Source organism: Amphimedon queenslandica, unplaced genomic scaffold, assembly GCF_000090795.2.
Source record: "Amphimedon queenslandica unplaced genomic scaffold, v1.1 AMPQUscaffold_13478, whole genome shotgun sequence".
Lineage (NCBI taxonomy): Eukaryota > Metazoa > Porifera > Demospongiae > Haplosclerida > Niphatidae > Amphimedon > Amphimedon queenslandica.
Window position 1 is genome coordinate 211,243 of NW_003546286.1, and position 22,180 is coordinate 233,422.

Here is a 22,180-nt window from a genome sequence, read left to right on the forward strand (position 1 = left end):
GTGTGTAGGTGTGGCTAAAATGTTAGCCCCTCCTCCTGATGAGGGAACTCGAGATGCGACAGCTCTAGAACCTGAGGGAAAACAAAGATACCTTCTCTCTTTAGGTAAGAGACTCACTCATCCTTGAACAGATGACACTTTATTTTTATATCTCAGAGAACAGATTGAAGAAACTGGAGGGAAGGGATGGACAGCTAACATCAAAAGACATGCTCTCGGCTCTATCTGAAGCACGTGATGATCATCTCTCCAGAAGCACTGAGCCTTCGTCCAATGGCAGCTCTTTTATTAACGACTCGGCTGAGAGATGGGAATGGGAGGAGAGTGACGTGAGGGATCGTGGTGGGTTTGTATCTACTTATTGCTGTTGGTGTGGTGGGCGTGGTTATCTCAGGGGAAGACAAGGGGAGTTCAAAATTGAGGAGTACTCGTGTCTTTTGGACTGCGACGAACTCGACTTGAGTAGTAATGAAAATACCACTAGCCCTTCTCAATTGGGAGAGAGCCAGGAATCGGCTCGTGATGATCAACCAGTAGCTAGTAGTGGGGACACTGCTAATGGCTTCACTGATAATTTTGTGTCATAATTTTTTAGACATTTTGATTTATATACTTGTCGCTCACTTTTGATTTTTGTTTGTACATAATAACAAGAGTATATAATAAGTATTATATAAGTATTATATACTCTTGATAGTAACAATAGTTTTAAAGGTTTAAGCTTTAAATTTACGGGAGTGTCTTTGTAGTGTACGGACTACCGTATTTTGTCACTAAAAATGGAGCTTGAGGAGAAAGATCCCAGTCCCGAGGATATAAAATGGATATTCTCGGCCGAAGTCCTAGAGCACCTCACTCCATCCCGTAAGAAAGGGATCAGTCACGAAATGGAGAGACGGTACAGAAGAGAGGGAGCCAGATTCATCAGCAACACGAGCAATACACTCAAACTGTATCCTCCATCAAAATACCAAGAGTAGTGTATGTATATTGTATACTGTGTCTATGTAACAAGAGCTTTTAGAGGGTTATATGCTAAGGTCTTGTATATACTTATATGTATGTATATCATCACGAAACCACACCCACAAATACATGTACATGTATTTATTATTGTTCCTTAATTGGGTGTCAAAAAGACGTCGCGATACTTTAGCTACTGGGACTGTCTTTTTTCATCGCTTTTACATGGTTCAAAATTTCGCCGATTTTGATAAATACGTTGTAGCAGCTGCCTGTGTCCTCCTTGCTGGTAAAGTTGAAGAGACTCCAAAGAAGTGCAAGGACATTGTACGAGTGGCCAAACGATTTCTATCTGCAGAGCAATCGAAATCCTTTGGAGAGAAACCACTGGTAGCTACTGACGATGCTGTACACTCATAATGTGTCTTTATATGTAGGAAGAACTTATTTCTTTCGAGAGAGTTCTTTTACAAACGATAAGGTTTGATTTGCAGGTTGATCATCCTTATGGGTATCTCTTGAAGTTTGCCAAGCACATGAAAGGTAAGTTGTTCTTGTGTTACATCATCACTAAGAATGTCTCCTTTTATCAGGAGAAAAGCAAACAATTGAGAAAGTGCTACAAATGGCTTGGACATTCATTAATGATAGGTAAGAATTTTGTTTTGTTGTCAAAATAATGATTAATTGTCACTGTTTTTCTGTTTTCACACACACACACACACTCTCTCTCTCTCTCACTCTTAGTCTCTGTACTACTCTTTGTCTTCAATGGGAGCCTCCTGTCGTTGCTGTAGCTCTTCTCTATCTGGCTGGTAAACTATCAAAGTTTGATCTCCAGAGTGCATTCCAAGCTAAGAGTCGGTCTTGGTGGAGGCAGTTTGTCCTCACAGTTGATGCCCATGACCTGGAGTGTATGTCCCTTCTATTATCATTATTGGCATTATTATTATAATCTTTATTATGCTATTTTGTCATGTCTTCTTTTTGTGTGTCTAATAATGTATGTATAATATTATAGCTATATGTCATCAAGTTTTGGACGTTTATAGCGAAGAAGAGAAAGAGCAAGAGGCTAAGAAAGCAAAGACTGTAATACAAGGTAACCTTCATTATTATTATTAGTGAAAACAGGGTTTTCCACTGGATTTTGGCATACATGTAGATGTAGTGCTAATGCAGCTTCTTCTAAAAGAGCTTTTTTTAAGTTGCTCAGAAATTAGGCCAGTGACCCTGTACTATTATAGTACAGGGTATTTTGACAAAAATTATAAGGAGAGAATTCTTCAATTCTATAATTTTTTTCTGATTCATATATATGTTCTTACACGTATGTTCTGTAGAAGTTTGAACTGATTTCAACGAAGTTTGGATTTTTTTATGAATTTTTGAAGTTGCTCAAAAATTATGTAAATGAAAGCCTTTGGTCTTTGGCCCAAATTTTGCCAAGAATGACTTCATTAAAAAAAATTTTTTCTGATGCACATACATGTACATGTCCTTATGCTGTGTATCAACTTTGAGTTGATTCCAATCAGCTCTGGATTTTTTATGAATTTTAGAAGTGACTCCAAATGCCATGTACTGTATTGTAGTGCTTATCAGCTCATGCTGTTTAGCTCACTTAGCATGCTTTGTGGGAAACCCAAGTGAAAATATGTCAGCTATAGTGTATGTGACATATTTTTTTATTTCAGGAGATCCTGTTCCTCCACAAGACAATGCATCATCTCCCCCTCCACCTCCTCCCCCTACTAATCACACTCACCACAAGCAGCACATTACACCTCTTAAAGGACCTTCATCAGGCCCCAGTACATCCACTGCATCAAATAGCGGGAGCTACATGACAGGAACTTCATGTGCAACTGGAATTGTGCATGGAGCTGGTATGGTGTTACCGCCAGGACAGAACAATATGATGCTACCTGCTCCTCCTCCCCCTCACTCAATGCTGCATCCTACTCCTAGTGGCAGCTCTGTTAATTCATCCCCAATGACTAACAATCATTACCATTCCTCTTTACTGGGTCAGCCCCCTCAACCGTTTATGCCTCATGGAATGAACTATACACAGTCTCCATCGCAGATCCAGCTGTCTGCTGGAGGCCCAGTTGGCATGGGGAGTCAGCTAAACCCAGGTTACCCTTCAATCCCTCCTCCCTCTAATCAGATATATGGGTCTAATTCAATGGGACATGCCATTCCTAACCTTCCTCGCCCTCCTCTTCCTCCTATTCCACCTTCTTCCTCACTACCTAATAACTATCATCCCACTTCAGGGTGGAGGTAGAGCTAGTAGTAGTCTTTTCTTATTGTTGATAGTAGAATGAGACTGATAGAAATGTGTTGATATAATTGTGTCAAATCTGCATATCTATCTATCCATCCACTTTATAGTATCAATGAATCTGGTGTATGATAAAGAAGGAGGTTTGTTGGTATGATGGGTGGAGGGAGTATACATTATTGTGGGTCATTCCGGTTTTGTCTACATGTATAATTTGAAAATTGGCATAAAAATGTATTCACTGCTGAACAAAGTCACAATAATAATATATAGATCTAGATCTAGTCATTAATATTGGAGACTCTAGCCTCACTATAATAGTATGATATTAAAGTTTATTGAAATTTATAAGCATAGTACTGCTGCTGCACAGCCTCATCAGCCTTCCTCTCTTGAACAAGCTTCCTTTTAGCAGCACCAGACAGAAACTGGCCCATGTGTGCATTCTTGCTTACATGTAGCTGCTTGGCAGCAGTGTCTCCACTGGTTCCTTTCATTAGCTGAAGGTCCAGCAGGTTTGCTTGCTCTCTGTAGATGGCATGCTCTTCTTGTTGCTGATCAGACTGTGCCCCTCTCTGTATCATTTGATCAATAGCATGCCTGCATGTCCATTAAATGATATATGTAAAGCATTGGTTTTGTATTGAAAGCATGGTGCACTTACAAGTTTTCTCTGGCTTCCTCAAGCCTTCCATCTTTAGCCAGCTTTGCTGCCCTCTGCACAGCTGCTATCCCAAGGACTGCTACGTTGCTTGCTTCCTCAACTGTCTTGTGGTCATTTGTGACCTTGCGGGACTGCGTTAATATGCGAAGCCACTTAGAGCCATCTTTGCGCCGATAGCGGATTTGAACCTGCATGGTGGAATTGGAGGTTAAAGGAGAAAGGAGGATATAATATATATGTAATGGCATTTTACATGTAAACCTATAAATTATAGACTATTTATAATACCTGGAATGGTAAAACGCTTTCATCCTTTAGTTTTGATTTCTCCAGTTTGAAAGTGATGCTTAGATCAGACTCCCTGGTAGCATTACCAACCATGTATCTCACCAGAGTTACTGATGATGACTCAGAAGGATGATCAAGCACAATTGCTGGATGCATAATGTAAGTCACCTAATGCACATGCAGCAATTAAATAGGTTGGCTTTTAGGACGGATGCCTTACTTGTACTTCAGTTGCAACTGTTGGATTCTGAGCTATCAGTCTGATCTGTCGGACCATTTCCAATGGATGCAATATATTGACAGTTCCATTTGTAATGGCAGCACAAGAGGAGAGGATATCCATTGCACACTGTCCTCCTTCAATACCAAGGATGGACACTGTGGTATGAGAAGCTTGAGCATGTTCCCCCATCTTTAAAAATAATTATGTAAGGTGTGTTATATATTTTAAAAACTGCTTACAGTTGTATAAAAGTCCCTGTCAGGGTTTCCTGAGTCTAAGTTTCCTATGCCAACGTTAGAGAGACCGTCAGTGCAAAGAATGATTTCAGCTGATGGGTAGTTTGATGCTAATCCCACACAGAGAGCTAGGGAAGGCCCCAGTGCTGTAGTACCACATGTACTTAGTCCATGGACTTTACTTTTTAAGTCACTGCAGGATTCAAATACAAAGTGAGCCATACATTTAATAGTTAATTTACTTACTCGACTGATTCTGTTAGTTTTCTTAGTGAGAGGTCACTCCCAACCCTCTGTCCCTGATCCATTAGCTGACGGTAGTCATTTAGTACTCCACTATCAAGCTGCTGAGGACTTGTGGAGCAATCTCCGTAGTAAGTCACCTTTTTGTAATTTATAATGCAAATCATAATATTTAATCTACATTCTACAATTACCTTGTTATCAAATGTAACAAGTGCCACTTTATTATTAGGCTCCGTTGCTGCTAGATGATCCATGTGACGTGAAATGGCTTCTTTCAAGCATTCAAGACGTGAGATGTGCCTATTGCCCCCTCCACGTCCAGCAGCTGATGTCCATTCAGCTAAAAATCAGGAATATTATATCTTAACTTTTAATTAATATATCTACCTTGTAGTTGTGGGACTTCTGTTGTGATATTCATCGAGCCACTTATGTCCACAACAAAAATAATTAAGTTACTTCTTTGAGATACTGGGGCTGCTTTTGTCTTGCCTTCTTTTGCTGCTTCTGCTTCATTGTCTGGCTTGTCTTCGTCGTCATCTTCCTCTGCTTTTGGTGCTGGCTCAATCTCATACTCAATTGCATTACCAGTAGGTGCCACTGTTAATGGAACATTGTCATTTTGTTGACCACAAAATTCACTATAGATATAAATAAATTATATTATAATGCTATTATTATTGGCAGTCTTATTTTACCATTTCCAGGATGTCACTCCATCATTGGTCTTTAGCTCAGAAAGGCAATTCACTGCTGCATTGCAGTTAGAACAAAAGTAATGAGCCTCAGTTGATGGGTCAGTGCAAGTGCCAAGGTTTCCCAACTGGAGGACAATAGCATTTGGATTTGAGCGTCGCACTTTGACTTTCTTCTCTTCTTTCTTTTTAGGAGCAGCACTTGCTGTTTCTTCATCGTCATCATCGTCATCTATTGGAGGTGGGGCTGGTGTGGCCCCACTGCTTTTTTTACCAAACAAACTGCCAAAGAGTCCCCCTTTCTTCTTTCCTCCTCCTCCACCCAAAGAATTGGTGGCTGCTTTTTTTGATTTCTTTTTTGAAGACTTTGCAGCTCCTACTCTCATTTCATCTGGGATCCCTTTAATGACCATTTGCTTTCTGTACGAGTCTTCAATTGTTGGATCATACTGATCAACAAAATGATTTTGAATGAAGCGAATGGTTATGGATGATTTTCCAACTCCTCCTGATCCTGTGATAAAATAATAAGAATGAGTACAATCACTCTATCATGAACATTAAAATGCATTAAAAACTAACCTAATGTGACCACTTTGTATTCTTTTCCACGGGCTCGTGGTGTTCTTCTGATCAATTCACAAATAGCCTCTTGGATGTTAATGTCATCTTTAGCTGACGTCTCAAAGAAAGGTATGCCAACTTGAGCAGCATAGTCCACTCCTTGTTTCTGTGAAACGCTACGGCTCATCTCAAGATCACATTTGTTGCCACATAAGACCTGTTGCAGTAGTTGTAAAATAGCTCCATGAATATAATAATTAATGCATGTGTGGAATGTGTATAAGGTGTCTATTGACACTGATAGGTCCACAAAAGGAATGTGTGTGCATAACTTAAGACTAGTAATTATATTTTGCTCTGATCAGCTGCCAAAAAGAGCAGGCATTCATAATTAATCAACACCAAATGCAACCAAAAAGACCTAGTGTGATTTTAACTGACTTACAGCAGGCATAGCTTTATCTCTGATTCGTGCTGTCCAGTCATACATTGCTTTGGCTTCATCAAAAGTGCTTGAATCGGTAATTGAGTAGACAATAATGAAACAGTCAGCTTCTCTTACATACTATAGTATAAATAATCATCATTCATGCATGATGCATGATAGATGCAGGCTTAAATAAACTAACCTGATCTCTCATTGAAGAATATTCTTCCTGTCCTGCAGTATCAAGAATGTCCAGTAAACAGGTCTGCAAATTATCATTAAATAAACAACATCAAATAAAAGTATCTATGGGTTTTAACTTACCTCTCCATCATCATTGTAATCAGCAGTCACTGAAGAATATCCTGTTGTTACATGATTGAATTTGCTCTCTTCTACATACTCGAATTCATCATTGTCTTCTTGTGCATAAACATAATCACTCCCAAAGTCCATTTTCGTTATGCTTTATGTTGCATTCAGCCTTAGAGCTACAATTTATAAACCAATAGCGTTACTATTTTTAGAAGAACCATTGCTATTTTTAGAAGAATGATTCGTCATGTTGTATCTATTTATAGAACAACAAAAACCACACCCATCAATCAATAACACGCCCACATGGTAATTAGATTTTCTCTTCAGCAAAATATTATCTGAGATAAGCAACAAGGGACAGCCTTGTTTTGATAACAAGCCAGCTGCACAGCATGAAAAACAACAACAACTATTATGTAAGGGAAAAACAACTTATAAGAAAAGTTTAAAGTCAAAAGTTCTCCTGACATGCTTCAAGTTAACACTCAGCAGGTGGTGAAAATGGATTATCTGGCAAAGTAGCTGTAATATTAAGGAATCTGCAATGAGAACATAAAGATATATAATCTATAAGCTAATAAATGAAATTGAAGTATCTCACGTGAAATGAGCATTAACATGAGTAGGAAAAGGTCCATCTTCATTAACATAAGACTGCAAGACTGGATAACAGTCAGATGGATTGCTTAAAGATGGTGCAAAGCTACCCCAATAGGATCCTCCTGCATAAAATAATTATTGTGCTGCGGTAAATATTTAGTTATACCTCCAAGCCTGTCAACTGTGTAATGGAAGTGATCAACCAATAGTCCATAAGTCCCAGAAATAGCACCAAGATACTCTGTACCCATGAACCTTGCTTGAGGCACAATCCCAAATGGGCGAAACGGTGTAGTGAGCTCATTGACAGCACACTGTCCTCCTCTTTCAGCACGATAGTACTTACCCTGTTAAAACAATCAATAAAATACTGACTCAAAAAGATGTAAAATATTACCTCTTGAAATAGGAAAAGCTCATAAACAACTTCTTCACGACCGCTCTCCAGCTCTTCGTACTCTGTTATTTTAATACGCTGACCTGTAGCATCGTAATTTATTCTAGCAAAACGGAAAGCAGCCTCTGATCCCCTTGCATCGTAGTTAATCTACAAACATGAACACAACACAAACACAGTTCCAGCATTATCAGAAGGAGAACACTTGCATGCCTGTCATACCTCTCTCATCAAAGCAGTCCACAATGAAGGTGTAGTCTCTGTATCAAAGTAAAGTACCTGTCATTAGCATAATATAGACTTACTGCATCTCTGCTGAATTTGTGCAAAAGCAGTGGCAAAAAGAAGGCAAAGGCAAAGGAGCTTCATCACTTGTTTGTCAGTCAAAATTTGTTAAAGGCACTGGAGTTATACTATTGGTGTGTTGTGCTGGCTGATTTATATAGAAAAATGCCATAAACTCCACCCACACCAATCAGATAATAAATCTAGTGTACAAGAAACATTCCATCATTTTTATGTAATTATCATGTTTTTAACACAAATACAACACGAGTGCAAACTTTTTAAACATCAAGTAATGATATCTATCTAATAAATTACAAATAATATTCAAGCAGCAGTGGAACAGAAGATTTCACTTTAAAGCTACGTTTGGAGAGGGACTGAGGGTGACCTTTAGGCTATGGTTAATTGATCAGGTGTTCACTGGGCTTGACTTTGTGTGTGAGATTGTTATGATAGTCCAATTAAACTTGTATGGTGCCACCACCTGCTCTGCATATGCAAATGATGCTAAATTGCACAACTACTCTTATAAAGCCCATTGTGTGCCAGACAAAATGTAAAAGTTTTTAAAATGCTTATAAAATTTCTACAACATTTATTATCTCAGAATGCAGAGTGCTTTGGAAAGTGGGGGGGGCTAATGGTGCTTGAAATACTAAAAAATTTAACTCATAGCACTTTAAGTTGGTGGGGTTTTATTCTGGCAATTAGCAATTTGCAAGTAAAATGGCCAATATTAGAACTGGCAATCATTTATACACAAGCTCAGTAATGTAACCAAGCCCAACCCACAAACTGTAAACTCTTGGAATATGTAATCAAATCATGAATGCTTGACAAAAAAGCTATGGAGGCATTGATTACATCTACAATGGGTATCACTTGCATGATCTAGGTTCGCCCTTGCCTCTGGTTCTATGCTGTAATTGAATAACTTGATAACTTTATCTATCCCTGAGGCTCCCATGTAATGTTACCACGTGGTTTCCGTATATTTCCGAGCACAATATCCGATTATGTTTGAATAACCGGCATATAGGCGTGGCACGTGTAATTTTGGCGGGTGTTCTGGTGCAGAAATTGAGGCTGAAAACACTGAATAGTAGGGAGGTCCGCCTAAAGCTACAACTCAGTCAACTCTCCCATAAGGAATAAAAATGTTAGGAGGAGAAGAAGAAGAAGAGCTATTATTTCAAACGAGCAGCAAGAAGAAGCGGGTCCCAAGGATTATGTGAGTCTCAATCGAATCATACTAACACCTACGCCATCATTTATAAAATAATTTATAAAATACATGTTGTTACATTGTCTTCGTGTAAAAAAATTACTATTTTGTTGAGTCTTAATTAGTTGTGGGTGCGGTTTAGCGAGGATGCGAAACCACGCCCACTTAAAAAGCACATGCTTATATTTTCGGGTGGGTGTGGTTGATAATACATTCATTTATAGTGATGATGATGATGATGAAATGGAGGTATCAAGAGTAACGACTGCTAAAAGATCAAATAATAAACGAAAGTCGTCAGGAACAGGAGCATCCTCTAATTTATCGGGAGGGAACTCCACAAATAAATCATCCAAAATACAGTCAAGTTCTACCAGCGGAAGGCAGCTGGGTATCGGTAGCTTTTTTAATAAAGAGTAAGTGTGTACATGTACATGTACATATAGTAGACCACTTTCTAAGATTGAGTTATAATATTAAGACAGGGTTTCCATTAGGATCAGACATGGGGTCAAGCACTAGATAATGTGCTTAAACACAAACGCAAGCACTTAAATGTGTTGGAAGTACTAGCACAAGCACAATCTATTGCTTTAACATAAGTGCTTAAGTACAAGAACAAGCATTTTTCAGAGTGCTTAAGTACATTAATAAGTACTAGATATTCAATAAGTGTAAAATAAAGTAAAATTACAATTATAGTTAATTTACTATTGCATCTAATAAACACTAACTCTGTGAATTGTTCATAATAAATGGAAGCAGAGAGCTTTGGAGTGATACCACTAATGGTGATGCCATTACCATTCTTCAAGCTAACACACAATCACACAATGTGCTACTAAACTTGTATACTACATGTACATGTACATGTAGATATACATGTACATGTACATGTAGTGGTACATGTACATGTAGATGTACATGTAGATGTACCATGTAGATGTAGATGTACATGTAGATGTACATGTACATGTACATGTACACTATTCGTGTGTAATTTTTGCTGTGCTTAAAAGCACTTTTGTAAATTTGTAAAAGTAATTAAGTACAAGTACAAAGCACATAGATTATATTGAAAAGGTACTTGTAAGCAGCACTAAGTACTTAGAAAGCTGTGCTTATTTGTACTTAAGTACAAGCACCAAGTGCTTGACCCCATGCCTGATTAGGATTTCGGCATAGTGCCTAGCTTCTTGTCAGGGGATTAATGCGTATGTATTTTGTGTGTTTCTTTTTTGTATAGTCCACAGAAACGATCTAAAGTAGAAGAAGAGAAAGAAGAAGTATCTTCAGCCATTGCACCAACTGTGAGTGCTATTGTGACCCACAGGATCTACTTATTCTTATAGGGAGAGGAAGAGAGAGAGGAAGAGGAGGGGAAAGAGAAAGAAGCTAAGAAAGCAAAGACGAGTGAGACTGGCTCTTCATCAAATGGTACATCAGCAGCCACCAATGGAAATAATAAGGTACACTATAGCATCATCTCCTTATTTGATTGTCCTATAGTCACATGACTTAAGGCCACATGACGATATTCCCGCTAACAAGACTAGTGAAGTATGCTAGAGATATATATTTTTAAAACTATTATAATTATTATTGATAATGTTAGGCTCCTCAGTCATCAAAGCCACCCTGTACCTATTGTAAGAGAAGTAGTGATGATCCAAGATTGAAGATATTTATTGGTGATCCACCTAATGCTGTATGTACACATGTAACATATATCCATGCCCATTATGTGTGTGTACCTATTGATAGAATGATGAGTTTATTACACTGGCCGATCCTAGTCTATCAGTTCTGAGTGCTGATCAAGAGAGTGCACTGGATGATGTGCCTCAGCACAAGATAACTGGATTCAGGTATACAGTGAAAGACTTATATTTATTATTATGATTCCTAATTGATAATAGTGTTTATGATAAGAACCATCACCTCTGTCATTTTGATACTGGATTGGTAGAGAAGAATGTCGAGCTGTTCTTCAGTGGTTGGGTCAAACCCATATATGATGAGAACCCTGATCCTTCTGGTATTATATATAAACACACATTTATTACATTTATATACTACAGTAATATGAAAAGTTATATACCCACAGAAAGTTTCTATCAAAATTGGTTTTTGATGAATTGAAACCTGTTACTTGTTTTTTGTATGATTTTGTAGATGGTATACCTACGAGACAGCTTGGTCCTATTAACTCATGGTGGATTGCTGGATTTGATGGAGGAGAGAAAGCACTTGTGGGTTTTTCTACAGGTATGCACACAGTGAATTATATACTACACCTTCTGTCTCTGTCTCTCCTCCATTTAATCCCTTCCTCTCTACAGCATATGCTGAGTACATACTGATGGATGCTTCTGATGATTATGCTGAGATCATGGCGTCAGTACAGGAAAAGATATATCTAAGCAAGGTATAATAATAATAATAATAATAATGATTATTATTATTATTATTATTATTTAATATTATTTGTTTTTGATCAGATTCTTATTGAGTACTTGGAGGAATTCCCAGCTGCTACGTATGAGGATTTATTGAATAAGATTCAAACGTCAGTTCCTCCTCAATCCATCGGTTGCACTTCATTCACTGAAGATTCCTTACTGAGACATGCACAGTTCATAGTGGAACAGGTACCTTCATGTACATGTACTACACTTACATGTACAATGGACTCCAATAAGTACATGTATATAGTACTGTAACAGTAGTACAGTAGATCAGGAAATTCGTTCGGTAGAAAATTTTTATGTTTTAAAATTGTGCTGTGATTTAATTTTTATTAAATAAGACTGTGTTATGTATTATTGAATGTGGCATGTAGTTATGTGTGTGATCTAATTTTTGTAAAATTCTAATCCAGTAAAAATAAAATCATAGTAAAAACTTCCAGATAGATGGTAGTTTTCAAATTCATGTACATGTATGTACATGTACACATGTACCTGTGTACTAATTACATTTCCTGATAGGTTGAGAGTTATGATCAGTACTGCGATGAGGATGAAGATCTCTTGCTAGTGTCTCCATGCATGAGAGCATTAATAAAACTAGCTGGAGTCACACTGGGGAAGAGGTTTGACATTTATTATATGTATTACCCACCATGACCTGGTGTTTTTAGACTATCAAGCCGACGTCCACACCAACCTAAAGTCAAAAAGACCAAGCAAACAAAAGTATAATAATAATTATTATGAAATAATTATGTAATTTGTGCATTTTGTTGTGATTTTGTACAGGCGACAACCACTCCTCTAGTAAGAGATATCTTTGAGACGTTCTTCAAGAATCAGATTGATAACAAGTCCAGCTCCGCCCCTCGTAGGAGGAGGTGTGGCGTCTGTGAGACGTGCCAGCAGCCGGACTGTGGCAAGTGCAATGCTTGTGCTGACATGATCAAGTTTGGAGGAACTGGAAGATCAAAGCAAGCCTGTGTTAACAGAAGGTCAGTCATTGAAATGCATTGCAAATGCACTGCATGTGTGTCCCTGAATGTACATGTTCATATGTTTGTGTATCTATGCATGTGATAGCTTTACTCTTTTTTTCTATTATTTATCTCCTCCTCTCAGATGCCCATATATGGCAGTACAGACGGCCGAAGAAGAGGAAGATAACGATGCAGCTGATCCTGACTTGAAGAATGTGGTATGTTAGTGTAGGTGTGGCCTGAAAATAAACTCTCTTAATGTTTATAGAAAGACTTAAAGTCTCCGTCAAAGAAGATAAAGAAAATAAAGGTACAATATATACATGTACAAATACATGTAACTTTATTGTATGAATTCCTATTATTATTTGTTGCATGTAGACAAAGGTCGAGTGGATTGGTGAGCCTGATTTTGTTGAAGGAGGCAAAAGCTACTACACTGAAGTCCTCATTAACAACAAAGAGAAGGTTAGTAGAGAAAGGGAGATATTAATAGATTATTTACGCAAAGAGCTTGTTTATATATTATACTCATCTCTTTTAGGTCTGTTTATATGATGTAGTTTCAGTCTGTCCAGAAGTACCTGATGATCCACTCTACCTCACACGAATCATGTCAATGTATGAGGACTCAAACGGAAAGAAAATGTTTCACGGATGGTGGTTTCAGTAAGCATCCAGCAATTATACTTTTTGTAGTTTTATTATTATGATTATTTTTAAAGTCGATCAACCGATACGGTATTAGGCGAGACTGGAGATCCACGGGAGCTGTTCCTTATTGACGATTGTGAGGATAATCCTCTTGGGGCTATCATGGATAAAGTGGAGGTGAGAGAGAGGGAGAAGGAGCAACTTATACATGTACATACAACATGTATCAATGTAATTTCTGTATTATCAATTGCTATTAGGTTGAGTATAAGCCTCCGGTGAGTAACTGGTTCATGTGTGGTGGGGAGGAAGTATCTGATGATGAAAAAGAGATTGAGGAAGACGGGAAGACATTTTTCGTTCAGAAGTACTACGACCAGTCTTTGGCACGTTTTGAAGACATTCCGAGCGAATACATAAGATACCTGATATCAGACGATGCCCACCCACCCACTGATGGTTTCATACCTCAGTGTGCCTCTTGTGAGAGAAGAAATCACATGAAAACTGTAAATGACATTTAATATGTACATGTAAATGTGTACATTAATCGGTGCATATAATAATGTTTTAAACACTCTCTCTCTTTTAAGGTACATTCTGCAGTTCCTATCAATAAGATAGAGTCAGAGAAACCAAAGATCACAAACTACAGGTAGGAATGATAAAAGTATCGTATTTACTGTGTATGTATATGTCAATCAATACTCCAATACTACTTCGCATGTATATTGTATACAACTATTTTATATGTAAGCCTAGAGGTACATCTATATACATGTAGGTACATTTATATCTCTCTTAAAGTGTATATTTATGGTTGTATCTGCTCATTTATCATGAAACGCTACTAGAAAAATCATTAAAAAAACAACTGCAATGTAAAGTATTACATGTTTGTGTAATATTATGCTTCAGCACTTCACATGAGCAGTTATTGCTCATACAGGTACATATAATGTGTCTGTTATTCTATTAAGTCAGAGTGTGTAGCTATTGTATGTAGTATTCTCAGTAGCGGAAGATCTTCTGTCAGCAGCTCCACTTGGATAGTTGCTACTTGAATCTTTAAGGACTTCTGAGATGCTATCAGGATCGAATATATCTGATTTTGCTCTTCTTCTTTTTTGCACTCTTATGTGTTGCTCTCCATTTTGTAATGATTTCCTACGGTGCAAGGATGTTACCATCAGTTTCTCCATTAGTTTTTCCTGATTCTGCATCAGAGCCTTTTGAGTTTGCGTTATCTTATCTTGAGTTTGTATCAACACTTGTTGAGTCTGCGTGAACATGTAGATCATCTTTTCTTGAGTCTGTTTCACAGACTCGGTCATTTCTTTGAGCTTTATGTTCTCTTCCTGCAGAACTTTCATTTCTGCCTCCAACTTTGATATCAAGATACTTACATCTGGAGGTGAAAGTAACTTAAACATTGTCGTAGCCTCTTCTGATATTTCTATAGTTATCCCATTCTTTTTCAGCTCCTCCATTTTAGTACAATCGTTAAGGAAAGTCATCACCTGAGGAAGATCAACAGGAAAGATGGCATAAGTGATGAGTATACACTTATATCCAATTGACTGCAGTAGGTCTTTGTTTTCCTTGAGAAAAGGTATCCAATCACTCAGCTCCTTTCTGTTCCGATGCTTCCAGGAGTCAACTAATGATATTATTACAATAGGGAGTCCCATTATGGTGCTTGGGTTGAGCTCTGGGGTTTTATCAAAGACTTGTACCAGAGTTGAGAACTCTGGTATATCCATGAAGCTTTTAAAGTGCTTCTGGTACTTTGAGATCTCCCTCTCTATCTTCTTGCTTGCCTTAGGACCACATATTGTCTCAGTTGCGAATTCTTTGAGTAGCTGAAAGTTGAGGTAACTTATGAAGTGTTTCTCGACAAGGAATTGGAAAACTTGATCTACAGAGCTGAGGCTGTTTATTTCTTTCAGGTATTTAGCAATGGCTGCCAATTGGTAGAGGGATTTCTCTTGAAGTATTGACCTGAGGATGTTTTTCATCGGCTCAAGTTTATCTTCTCTGCACGAGGTCTGGACTAAAGGTAGGAGCTTGTGATACATTCCTTGGAGCTGCAGTGCCTCGCCGGTTAGCTTTTTTGTGCTTATTGCCTTCTTTAACATCTCTTCCATTACTGTAAGAAAAGGAAGAATAGGATAAGAAAGATGACTAAAGTTCAATTTTTATTTTTTCTTTCTCTTTTGTAGCTTTACCTTCTCTAGTTGGATTATCTTCATGCTGTGTTGAAGCTACTGTACACCCAATTGCCTTGTTGGTTTCTGTGAAATGTGATTTGAATATTTTTATATTCAGAATGTTCTACTGTACCTTGTTGGCTTGATACAAGTGTCTGCTCATATTCCTTTGCCATTGCATCTTCTCCAATCACTTTTAGTCTCAGTGCTTCCAGCAGCTGCTTATTAGTTGCTCTAGAGTTACCGTCAAGCCATTTCTCAAACATGCGGCATCTTTTCTCGTCGTATGGGATGGAGCCATCATCTCTGATGTTACTGAGTGTTGCCTGATCCACTTCTAGCTGTATTCCTAGCTGATGCCATCTTGAAGTTCTTATTTGAGAACAGAGTCTGCTCAGCTGTGGCCTTTCATAGAGATATGCTTGATTACTGGAACTGGCCATTCCTCTCTTTCTCTTTTTTCTGTCTCCTCTATCTCTTTTACTTTCTTTTATAGTTTTACATTTTGTTATTGCAGTACTAGTCATAACAACAGGACTAGTATTTTCATTACGTAGCTCTCCACAGGAACCTACCAATTTACTGTACTTTCAACCCTGCGACTGCTTGCAACTGACCAATGAATGTCAGAACACTATGTAGTTTTAATTCTGATTCAAAATTAACTAAATTATTGTAGATCAATACCTCATTAGTGTCATTAATATACTCTTAAGTGATATTGTTATATTTATATTTTCTGTTTACCTGCTATTGTACATTTTATTTCCTACTTGAATTTTATCTTTTACATATATTCTGTTACACACATACTTTCTCCCTCTTAGCTCATTCCAGTTAAATGAAGAGTCTTATTCCATTGGTGATTGTGTCTATCTCTCTCCTCATACATATTCATTTCCTAATGTTAAGAAAACCAGTGGAACTGCTGCCAATAAGAAACAGAAGAAGGAAGAGGAAGAGGTACTAGAGTTAATGTAGCATATCATATTGTTGTGTCACATGAAATTGAAATGCTTATTCTGTAAATGAGTCGATATATGAATTGCAATACCTGTACTACTAGTTTTGCATAATCATTGCTACAAACTGCATAGTCAAGCATTTTGTACTTGCGCAACACTGAAAATAACAACAAAAAACTTTTGATTCCAATTCATAACAATTTAGTATTACTAATAATCACTGCAGCCATTTACTTCCTTATAAGGAAGTAACAGCATACGCTGCTCACATTGTGTTACAAAAACCTGACCTTGTGTTTTTATCAATAAGTGACATGTTTACATTCCTGATTCTCTCTCTCTCTCTCTCTCTCTCTCTTCCCTTTTCCTTCCCCTCTTAGTTTGATGAGTCTGAATATCCTGAGAAGTATCGGAAGGTTTCTGATTACGTCAAAGGCAGTAACATTGACTCTCCTAGTCCGTTTCAAATTGGTGAGGTCGCCCATCAATTTTTATTTGGTTGCCTTGTAATATTTAGACTACTTTCTTTCTCCATAGGTCAAGTATTAGAGATATTTTCTAAATCATTGGGAGGTAAACTAATCGATAATAATAAGATTGTTCACATTAAACTGAGAATGTACTACAGGTAATAATAGTAATAATTAGAAATTTTATTATATTATATTGATGTCCTTATGCTACATATGTATGTAGAAAGTTTGAGCCGATCCCGACTTAAATTTTTTGAGTTATAGCGATTTTAAAAAAATATGCCAAAATCTGAAAATTACCCTGTACTATTATAGCCCATGGTTTTTCCCAAAAAATGGCTCCGAAATCACCCCCAATTTTTATTACATTTCCTGATACATATTGATGTACTTATGCTATGTAGAAAGTTTGAGTCGATTCCGAGTTGGATTTTTCGAGTTATGGCTATTTTAAAAAATATGCCAAAATCTGAAAATTACTCTGTACTATAGCCCATGCTTTTTTTCCAAAAAATGGCTCCGAAATCACCCCCAATTTTTATTACATTTTCTGATATATATTGATGTACTTATGCTATGTAGAAAGTTTGAGCCGATCCTAACTTAAATTTTTTTAGTTATAGCGATTTAAAAAAATATGCCAAAATCTGAAAATTACCCTGTACTATAGCCCATGGTTTTTTCCAAAAAATGGCTCCGAAATCACCCCCAATTTTTATTACATTTTCTGATACATATTAATGTCCTTGTGCTATGTAGAAAATTTGAGTCGATTCCGACTTGAATTTTTCAAGTTATGGCCATTTTAAAAAATATGTCAAAATCTGAAAATTACCCTGTACTATAGCCCATGGTTTTTTGTGAAAAATGGCTCCAAAATCACCCCCAATTTTTATTACATTTTCTGATACATATTAATGTCCTTGTGCTATGTAGAAAGTTTGAGTCGATTCCGACTTGAATTTTTCAAGTTATGGCCATTTTAAAAAATATGTCAAAATCTGAAAATTACCCTGTACTATAGCCCATGGTTTTTTGTGAAAAATGGCTCCAAAATCACCCCCAATTTTTATTACATTTTCTGATACATATTAATGTCCTTGTGCTATGTAGAAAGTTTGAGTCGATTCCGACTTGAATTTTTCGAGTTATGGCCATTTTAAAAAATATGCCAAAATCTGAAAATTACCCTGTACTAAAGCCCATGTTTTTTTCCAAAAAATGGCTCCAAAATCACCCCCAATTTTTATTACATTTTCTGATACATATTAATGTCCTTGTGCTATGTAGAAAGTTTGAGTCGATTCCGACTTGAATCTTTCAAGTTATGACCATTTTAAAAAATATGCCAAAATCTGAAAATTACCCTGTACGATGTATTAACTTTGCTACTTTCTCAGGCCACAGGACACACACAAAGGAGATGAAGCTACTGCACAGTATGACCTCAATTTACTCTATTGGAGTGATTTAGGTACTTATTTTTATTCATTTATACATGATTGTACGAAGGACATGTAATTTTATGTACATGCATATAATTGATGTGGCACTCTTTTTTTCAAATTTTATGGGTGATCTAATTCAATTTTAGTCATAATTATATTTTTGTTTATTGTAGTGACTACAGTAGTTGCTGGTGATGTTGTTTGTGGAAAGTGTTTTGTGAAATTCAAGGAAGACATTACCGAAGACATTGACTCATACTTCTCCAACAAGCCAAACCACTTTTACTTTGTAGAGGTCAGCCATATATTGATAAAACATTATACTATAATTAAATATATATTTAGGCTTATTGTGCTGATACTAAGGAGTTTGAAGACCCTCCAGTACATGCAATGAACAAAGGGAAAGGAAAGGTAGTCACTTTATTGATAAGTAATTTATATTGGCATCAATTAGTTTACTAAATGTTTTTGTAAGTGCTGTATTTTATAAATATTTATTTATACTGTAGGGTGTATCAAAGGGTAAAGGTAAAGGTAAAGGACCTGCTAAAGGATCAAAGGAAAGCATCGCCACCACCAGCACTGATGATGATAAGAAAGATGAGATCACTCCTGATAGTAGCTTTAAGAAACTGAGAATGCTTGATGTGTTTGCTGGCTGTGGAGGTTAGAGTATACTATATTGTATAGGAGATACATGCTTTTCTAATTTTGACCAAACTTGATCATATACTTACATGTGTGTCACTGTAGGATTATCTGAAGGTTTTCATCAAGCCGGAGTAGCTGATTCATGTTGGGCAGTTGAGATTGATGAGCCAGCTGCTCAAGCTTTCAGACTTAACAACAGCCAAACAACAGTATTCACTGACGACTGTAATATACTGCTTAGTTTAGTAATGGAGGTAAAATAAAGAGGGATAGAGAGAAGGGAAGATGAATGGATAAATCAAACAATGTTTATAAAGAAAGAACAATAAATTTAAAACAATGTTTATAATGAAGTATACGTGATGTACATGTACTTTTCTTTTTTTCTTGTTAGGGTGCTAAAACTAATTCCAGAGGTCAGTTGTTGCCTCAGAAAGGTGATGTTGAGTTGTTGTGTGGTGGACCTCCTTGTCAGGGATTCAGTGGAATGAACAGATTTAATTCAAGAGAATATTCTCAATTTAAGGTTAACACTATTCCCACTAGTACTTGACACATGTTTGATTCCATTCTCAATGCATTTTATGCATGTATTAACACGTTTTTGATGCTACCTTAACCTTTTGTAGAATTCGCTTGTCATCTCTTATTTGAGTTTTTGTGAGTATTATCGCCCTCGTTTCTTTTTACTTGAAAATGTCCGTAATTTTGTGTCCTTCAAAAAGAGCATGGTACTTAAACTAACACTGCGCTGTCTAGTGAAGATGGGCTATCAGGTTTGTTACTGTTAATATAACTGTTACTAAAAATAGCAATTCTTATACCGTTTTATTTTAGTGTACGTTTGGTGTCTTGCAAGCTGGTCAATATGGTGTACCTCAGACAAGAAGAAGGTAAATTATTTTGCTTTTATCTATGAGCAATACATGTACATGTATGTGTGGGTGTGCATATTTATTTATTATATTTATTTTATTTTATTTATTTATTTATTTTAGAGCTATTATACTTGCAGCTGCCCCAGGAGAAAAGCTCCCTCACTTTCCCAACCCAACTCATGTCTTCAGTCCAAGGGCCTGTCAGTTAACTGTAGTGGTCAATGATATTAAGGTAGGGCCACTCTTTGGAGTGAATGACATGAGCTTTAGTCTCCTAGTATGAGGGGAGTATAAGAATGGACTCAGCTCCCTACAGGACAATTACTGTCAGAGACTCTATGTCAGACCTGCCTCACATTAAGAATGGATCAGCTGTACGCTCCATGAATTATAATGGAGAGCCACACTGTCACTATCAGAGACTGGTGAGGAGAAAAAATCACACAAGTCCTTGTACACTTTGTATTGGGGTTTATGTTTTTAATGTTTTTTTAGATGCGTGGTAATCAGCACCAGCCAGTGTTGTATGATCACATATGCAAAGAGATGAATCCATTGGTTGCTGCTCGTATGAGGTTCATACCAATTGGGCCTGGATCAGACTGGAGGGACCTTCCTAATAAATGTATTAGACTCTCTGATGGAACTACTGCACCCAAACTGTAAGCAATTTAATGATAGCTAATTATACTTTCTTCTCTGTCTGTCTCTGTCTCTCTCTCCCAGTCAATATACTCATCATGATAAAAAGAATGGGAGAGCTAAGAATAAGTCATTAAGAGGTGTCTGTCCTTGTGCTACTGGTCAACCTTGTGATTCCTCTTACAGGCAGTATGGAACCCTTATACCATGGTGCTTACCACATACAGGTAGGGGAGAGAATAAATTATTACTATAGAGCTGTAAAAGATATCCTGACTACTCGCAAAGCATCCTAAATGAGCTAAACAACATCCTACAAGCACTACAATACATGGCATTTGGAGCAACTTTAAAAATTTATAAAAAAATTCAATTGTGATCGGAATCAGCTCAAACTTGCTACACAACATCAAAGCATGTATATGTATCAGAAACAATTATTAAAATGAAGAATTCTCTCCTAGTCATTTTTGGCGAAATTTGTCCAAGTACCCTGTACTATAGTACAGGGACTTTTACCCGATTTTGGAACAACTTTTAAAAATCATAAAAAATCCAATTGTGATCGGAATCAGCTCAAACTTGCTACACAACATAAAAACATGTATATGTATTAGAAAAAATTATAAAAATGGAGAATTCTCTCCTAGTCATTTTTGGCCACATCCATTACATTATAATTGTATCTTCTATTAGGTAACAGACACAATCATTGGGCTGGTCTCTATGGAAGGTTAGAGTGGGACGGCTTCTTCAGTACAACTGTTACTAATCCTGAGCCAATGGGGAAGCAAGTGAGAAGGAGAAAAATAATACAAATAATTTACTTTATTATTTATTTATTGTAAGGGTCGTGTCCTTCATCCAGAGCAGCATCGTGTGGTGAGTGTGAGGGAGTGTGCTAGGTCACAGGGTTTCCCTGATACTTTCCGTTTCTTTGGAACAATACTTGATAAGCACAGACAGGTCAGTATTATGCCGTATAGCAGGGAAGAATATTTGGTGGTAGTAATTCCATGATTGGGATGTATTGGTCGTTTTTATATTGGGGAATTTGCAGCCACATATCATACTCAGAATGCAGAATTTTATTTTTGGCAATTTGCCACTTTTCCCCACTCTATGATACTAGCACACACAGAGAACTCATTGTGTTGTTATTATTGGGTATTTTAACTTTAGGTTGGTAATGCAGTACCACCTCCATTGGCCAAAGCAATCGGTTTAGAAATAAAGAGGTCAGTGGAGAAGAAAGATAAATAACATTAGGAACTATCCATCACTGCTTTTTACGGAATACATTTAAATTAATTAATTCTATAGCTATAATTATCACTAATTATTATTTAACTTTTAAAAAACCTATTTTTCTGTGACTGAT

General features: G+C 37.0%; 5 protein-coding genes across 7 annotated transcripts; 2 read left to right on the forward strand and 3 right to left on the reverse strand.

Moving 5' to 3' along the window:
- The first annotated feature begins 11 nt into the window (after window positions 1-11).
- LOC100636364 (cyclin-K-like) lies at window positions 12-4,448 on the forward strand. 2 transcript variants are annotated; one of them, XR_002184344.1, is made up of 10 exons: window positions 12-104; window positions 157-952; window positions 1,140-1,353; window positions 1,401-1,506; window positions 1,557-1,614; window positions 1,711-1,877; window positions 1,985-2,065; window positions 2,661-3,104; window positions 4,236-4,364; window positions 4,412-4,448. XR_002184344.1 is itself a non-coding variant. In XM_003385046.2 (7 exons), the coding sequence occupies exons 1-7, from the start codon at window positions 780-782 to the stop codon at window positions 3,254-3,256; spliced, it is 1,395 nt and encodes a 464-aa protein (XP_003385094.1). In that variant the 5' UTR covers window positions 677-779; the 3' UTR covers window positions 3,257-3,373. The 2 variants fall into 2 exon arrangements, 1 of the variants encoding a protein (XP_003385094.1); XM_003385046.2 differs by lacking the exons at window positions 12-104; window positions 4,236-4,364; window positions 4,412-4,448 and having other exon boundaries at window positions 677-952; window positions 2,661-3,373.
- LOC100636489 (circularly permutated Ras protein 1-like) lies at window positions 3,464-7,133 on the reverse strand. The gene is made up of 13 exons (XM_019994293.1): window positions 6,921-7,133; window positions 6,799-6,861; window positions 6,615-6,734; window positions 6,188-6,386; window positions 5,609-6,119; window positions 5,298-5,551; window positions 5,102-5,250; window positions 4,911-5,047; window positions 4,668-4,857; window positions 4,426-4,617; window positions 4,206-4,373; window positions 3,918-4,105; window positions 3,464-3,853 (listed from the first exon to the last, which is right to left on the reverse strand). The coding sequence occupies exons 1-13, from the start codon at window positions 7,050-7,052 to the stop codon at window positions 3,589-3,591; spliced, it is 2,568 nt and encodes an 855-aa protein (XP_019849852.1). The 5' UTR covers window positions 7,053-7,133; the 3' UTR covers window positions 3,464-3,588.
- A 96-nt stretch (window positions 7,134-7,229) lies between these two features.
- Window positions 7,230-8,346, reverse strand: LOC100636616 (uncharacterized). The gene is made up of 6 exons (XM_019994296.1): window positions 8,217-8,346; window positions 8,134-8,171; window positions 7,912-8,061; window positions 7,681-7,861; window positions 7,516-7,636; window positions 7,230-7,453 (listed from the first exon to the last, which is right to left on the reverse strand). The coding sequence occupies exons 1-6, from the start codon at window positions 8,278-8,280 to the stop codon at window positions 7,393-7,395; spliced, it is 615 nt and encodes a 204-aa protein (XP_019849855.1). The 5' UTR covers window positions 8,281-8,346; the 3' UTR covers window positions 7,230-7,392.
- Window positions 8,347-9,204: 858 nt separating this feature from the next.
- Window positions 9,205-22,180, forward strand: LOC100636742 (DNA (cytosine-5)-methyltransferase 1-like). Of its 2 annotated transcripts, none has more exons than XM_011404403.2 (39): window positions 9,205-9,430; window positions 9,649-9,840; window positions 10,671-10,734; window positions 10,777-10,893; window positions 10,934-10,984; window positions 11,040-11,132; window positions 11,189-11,292; window positions 11,344-11,462; window positions 11,600-11,692; window positions 11,767-11,852; window positions 11,926-12,075; window positions 12,415-12,518; window positions 12,567-12,621; window positions 12,685-12,890; window positions 13,018-13,093; window positions 13,144-13,185; window positions 13,257-13,343; window positions 13,420-13,544; window positions 13,601-13,706; window positions 13,790-14,038; window positions 14,123-14,184; window positions 16,567-16,702; window positions 17,085-17,175; window positions 17,242-17,332; window positions 18,578-18,651; window positions 18,799-18,920; window positions 18,971-19,039; window positions 19,138-19,294; window positions 19,382-19,533; window positions 19,674-19,805; window positions 19,909-20,055; window positions 20,117-20,172; window positions 20,278-20,389; window positions 20,436-20,582; window positions 20,653-20,819; window positions 20,884-21,026; window positions 21,496-21,593; window positions 21,649-21,765; window positions 21,982-22,180. In XM_011404403.2, the coding sequence occupies exons 1-39, from the start codon at window positions 9,357-9,359 to the stop codon at window positions 22,060-22,062; spliced, it is 4,347 nt and encodes a 1,448-aa protein (XP_011402705.2). In that variant the 5' UTR covers window positions 9,205-9,356; the 3' UTR covers window positions 22,063-22,180. The 2 variants fall into 2 exon arrangements, with proteins under 2 accessions (XP_011402705.2, XP_019849850.1); XM_019994291.1 differs by having other exon boundaries at window positions 9,652-9,840.
- Window positions 14,359-16,200, reverse strand: LOC109580768 (uncharacterized). The gene is made up of 3 exons (XM_019994294.1): window positions 15,873-16,200; window positions 15,758-15,823; window positions 14,359-15,678 (listed from the first exon to the last, which is right to left on the reverse strand). The coding sequence occupies exons 1-3, from the start codon at window positions 16,180-16,182 to the stop codon at window positions 14,510-14,512; spliced, it is 1,545 nt and encodes a 514-aa protein (XP_019849853.1). The 5' UTR covers window positions 16,183-16,200; the 3' UTR covers window positions 14,359-14,509.

Coding starts and splice junctions, on each gene's coding strand:
- LOC100636364 (XM_003385046.2), top strand. CDS start 780: ATGGAGCTTGAGGAGAAAGATCCCAGTCCCGAGGATATAAAATGGATA. Junction 1,507..1,556: donor GTTTGCCAAGCACATGAAAG/GTAAGTTGTTCT, acceptor TCCTTTTATCAG/GAGAAAAGCAAACAATTGAG. Junction 1,615..1,710: donor TGGACATTCATTAATGATAG/GTAAGAATTTTG, acceptor TCTCACTCTTAG/TCTCTGTACTACTCTTTGTC.
- LOC100636489 (XM_019994293.1), bottom strand. CDS start 7,052: ATGGACTTTGGGAGTGATTATGTTTATGCACAAGAAGACAATGATGAA. Junction 6,862..6,920: donor ATTACAATGATGATGGAGAG/GTAAGTTAAAAC, acceptor GATAATTTGCAG/ACCTGTTTACTGGACATTCT. Junction 5,048..5,101: donor TTGTTACATTTGATAACAAG/GTAATTGTAGAA, acceptor AATTACAAAAAG/GTGACTTACTACGGAGATTG.
- LOC100636616 (XM_019994296.1), bottom strand. CDS start 8,280: ATGAAGCTCCTTTGCCTTTGCCTTCTTTTTGCCACTGCTTTTGCACAA. Junction 7,637..7,680: donor CACAGTTGACAGGCTTGGAG/GTATAACTAAAT, acceptor TATTTTATGCAG/GAGGATCCTATTGGGGTAGC. Junction 7,454..7,515: donor CATGTTAATGCTCATTTCAC/GTGAGATACTTC, acceptor TTCTCATTGCAG/ATTCCTTAATATTACAGCTA.
- LOC100636742 (XM_011404403.2), top strand. CDS start 9,357: ATGTTAGGAGGAGAAGAAGAAGAAGAGCTATTATTTCAAACGAGCAGC. Junction 10,894..10,933: donor CCACCAATGGAAATAATAAG/GTACACTATAGC, acceptor ATTGTCCTATAG/TCACATGACTTAAGGCCACA. Junction 12,891..13,017: donor CAAGCCTGTGTTAACAGAAG/GTCAGTCATTGA, acceptor TCCTCCTCTCAG/ATGCCCATATATGGCAGTAC.
- LOC109580768 (XM_019994294.1), bottom strand. CDS start 16,182: ATGGCCAGTTCCAGTAATCAAGCATATCTCTATGAAAGGCCACAGCTG. Junction 15,824..15,872: donor ACTTGTATCAAGCCAACAAG/GTACAGTAGAAC, acceptor CACATTTCACAG/AAACCAACAAGGCAATTGGG. Junction 15,679..15,757: donor AGATAATCCAACTAGAGAAG/GTAAAGCTACAA, acceptor CTTTTCTTACAG/TAATGGAAGAGATGTTAAAG.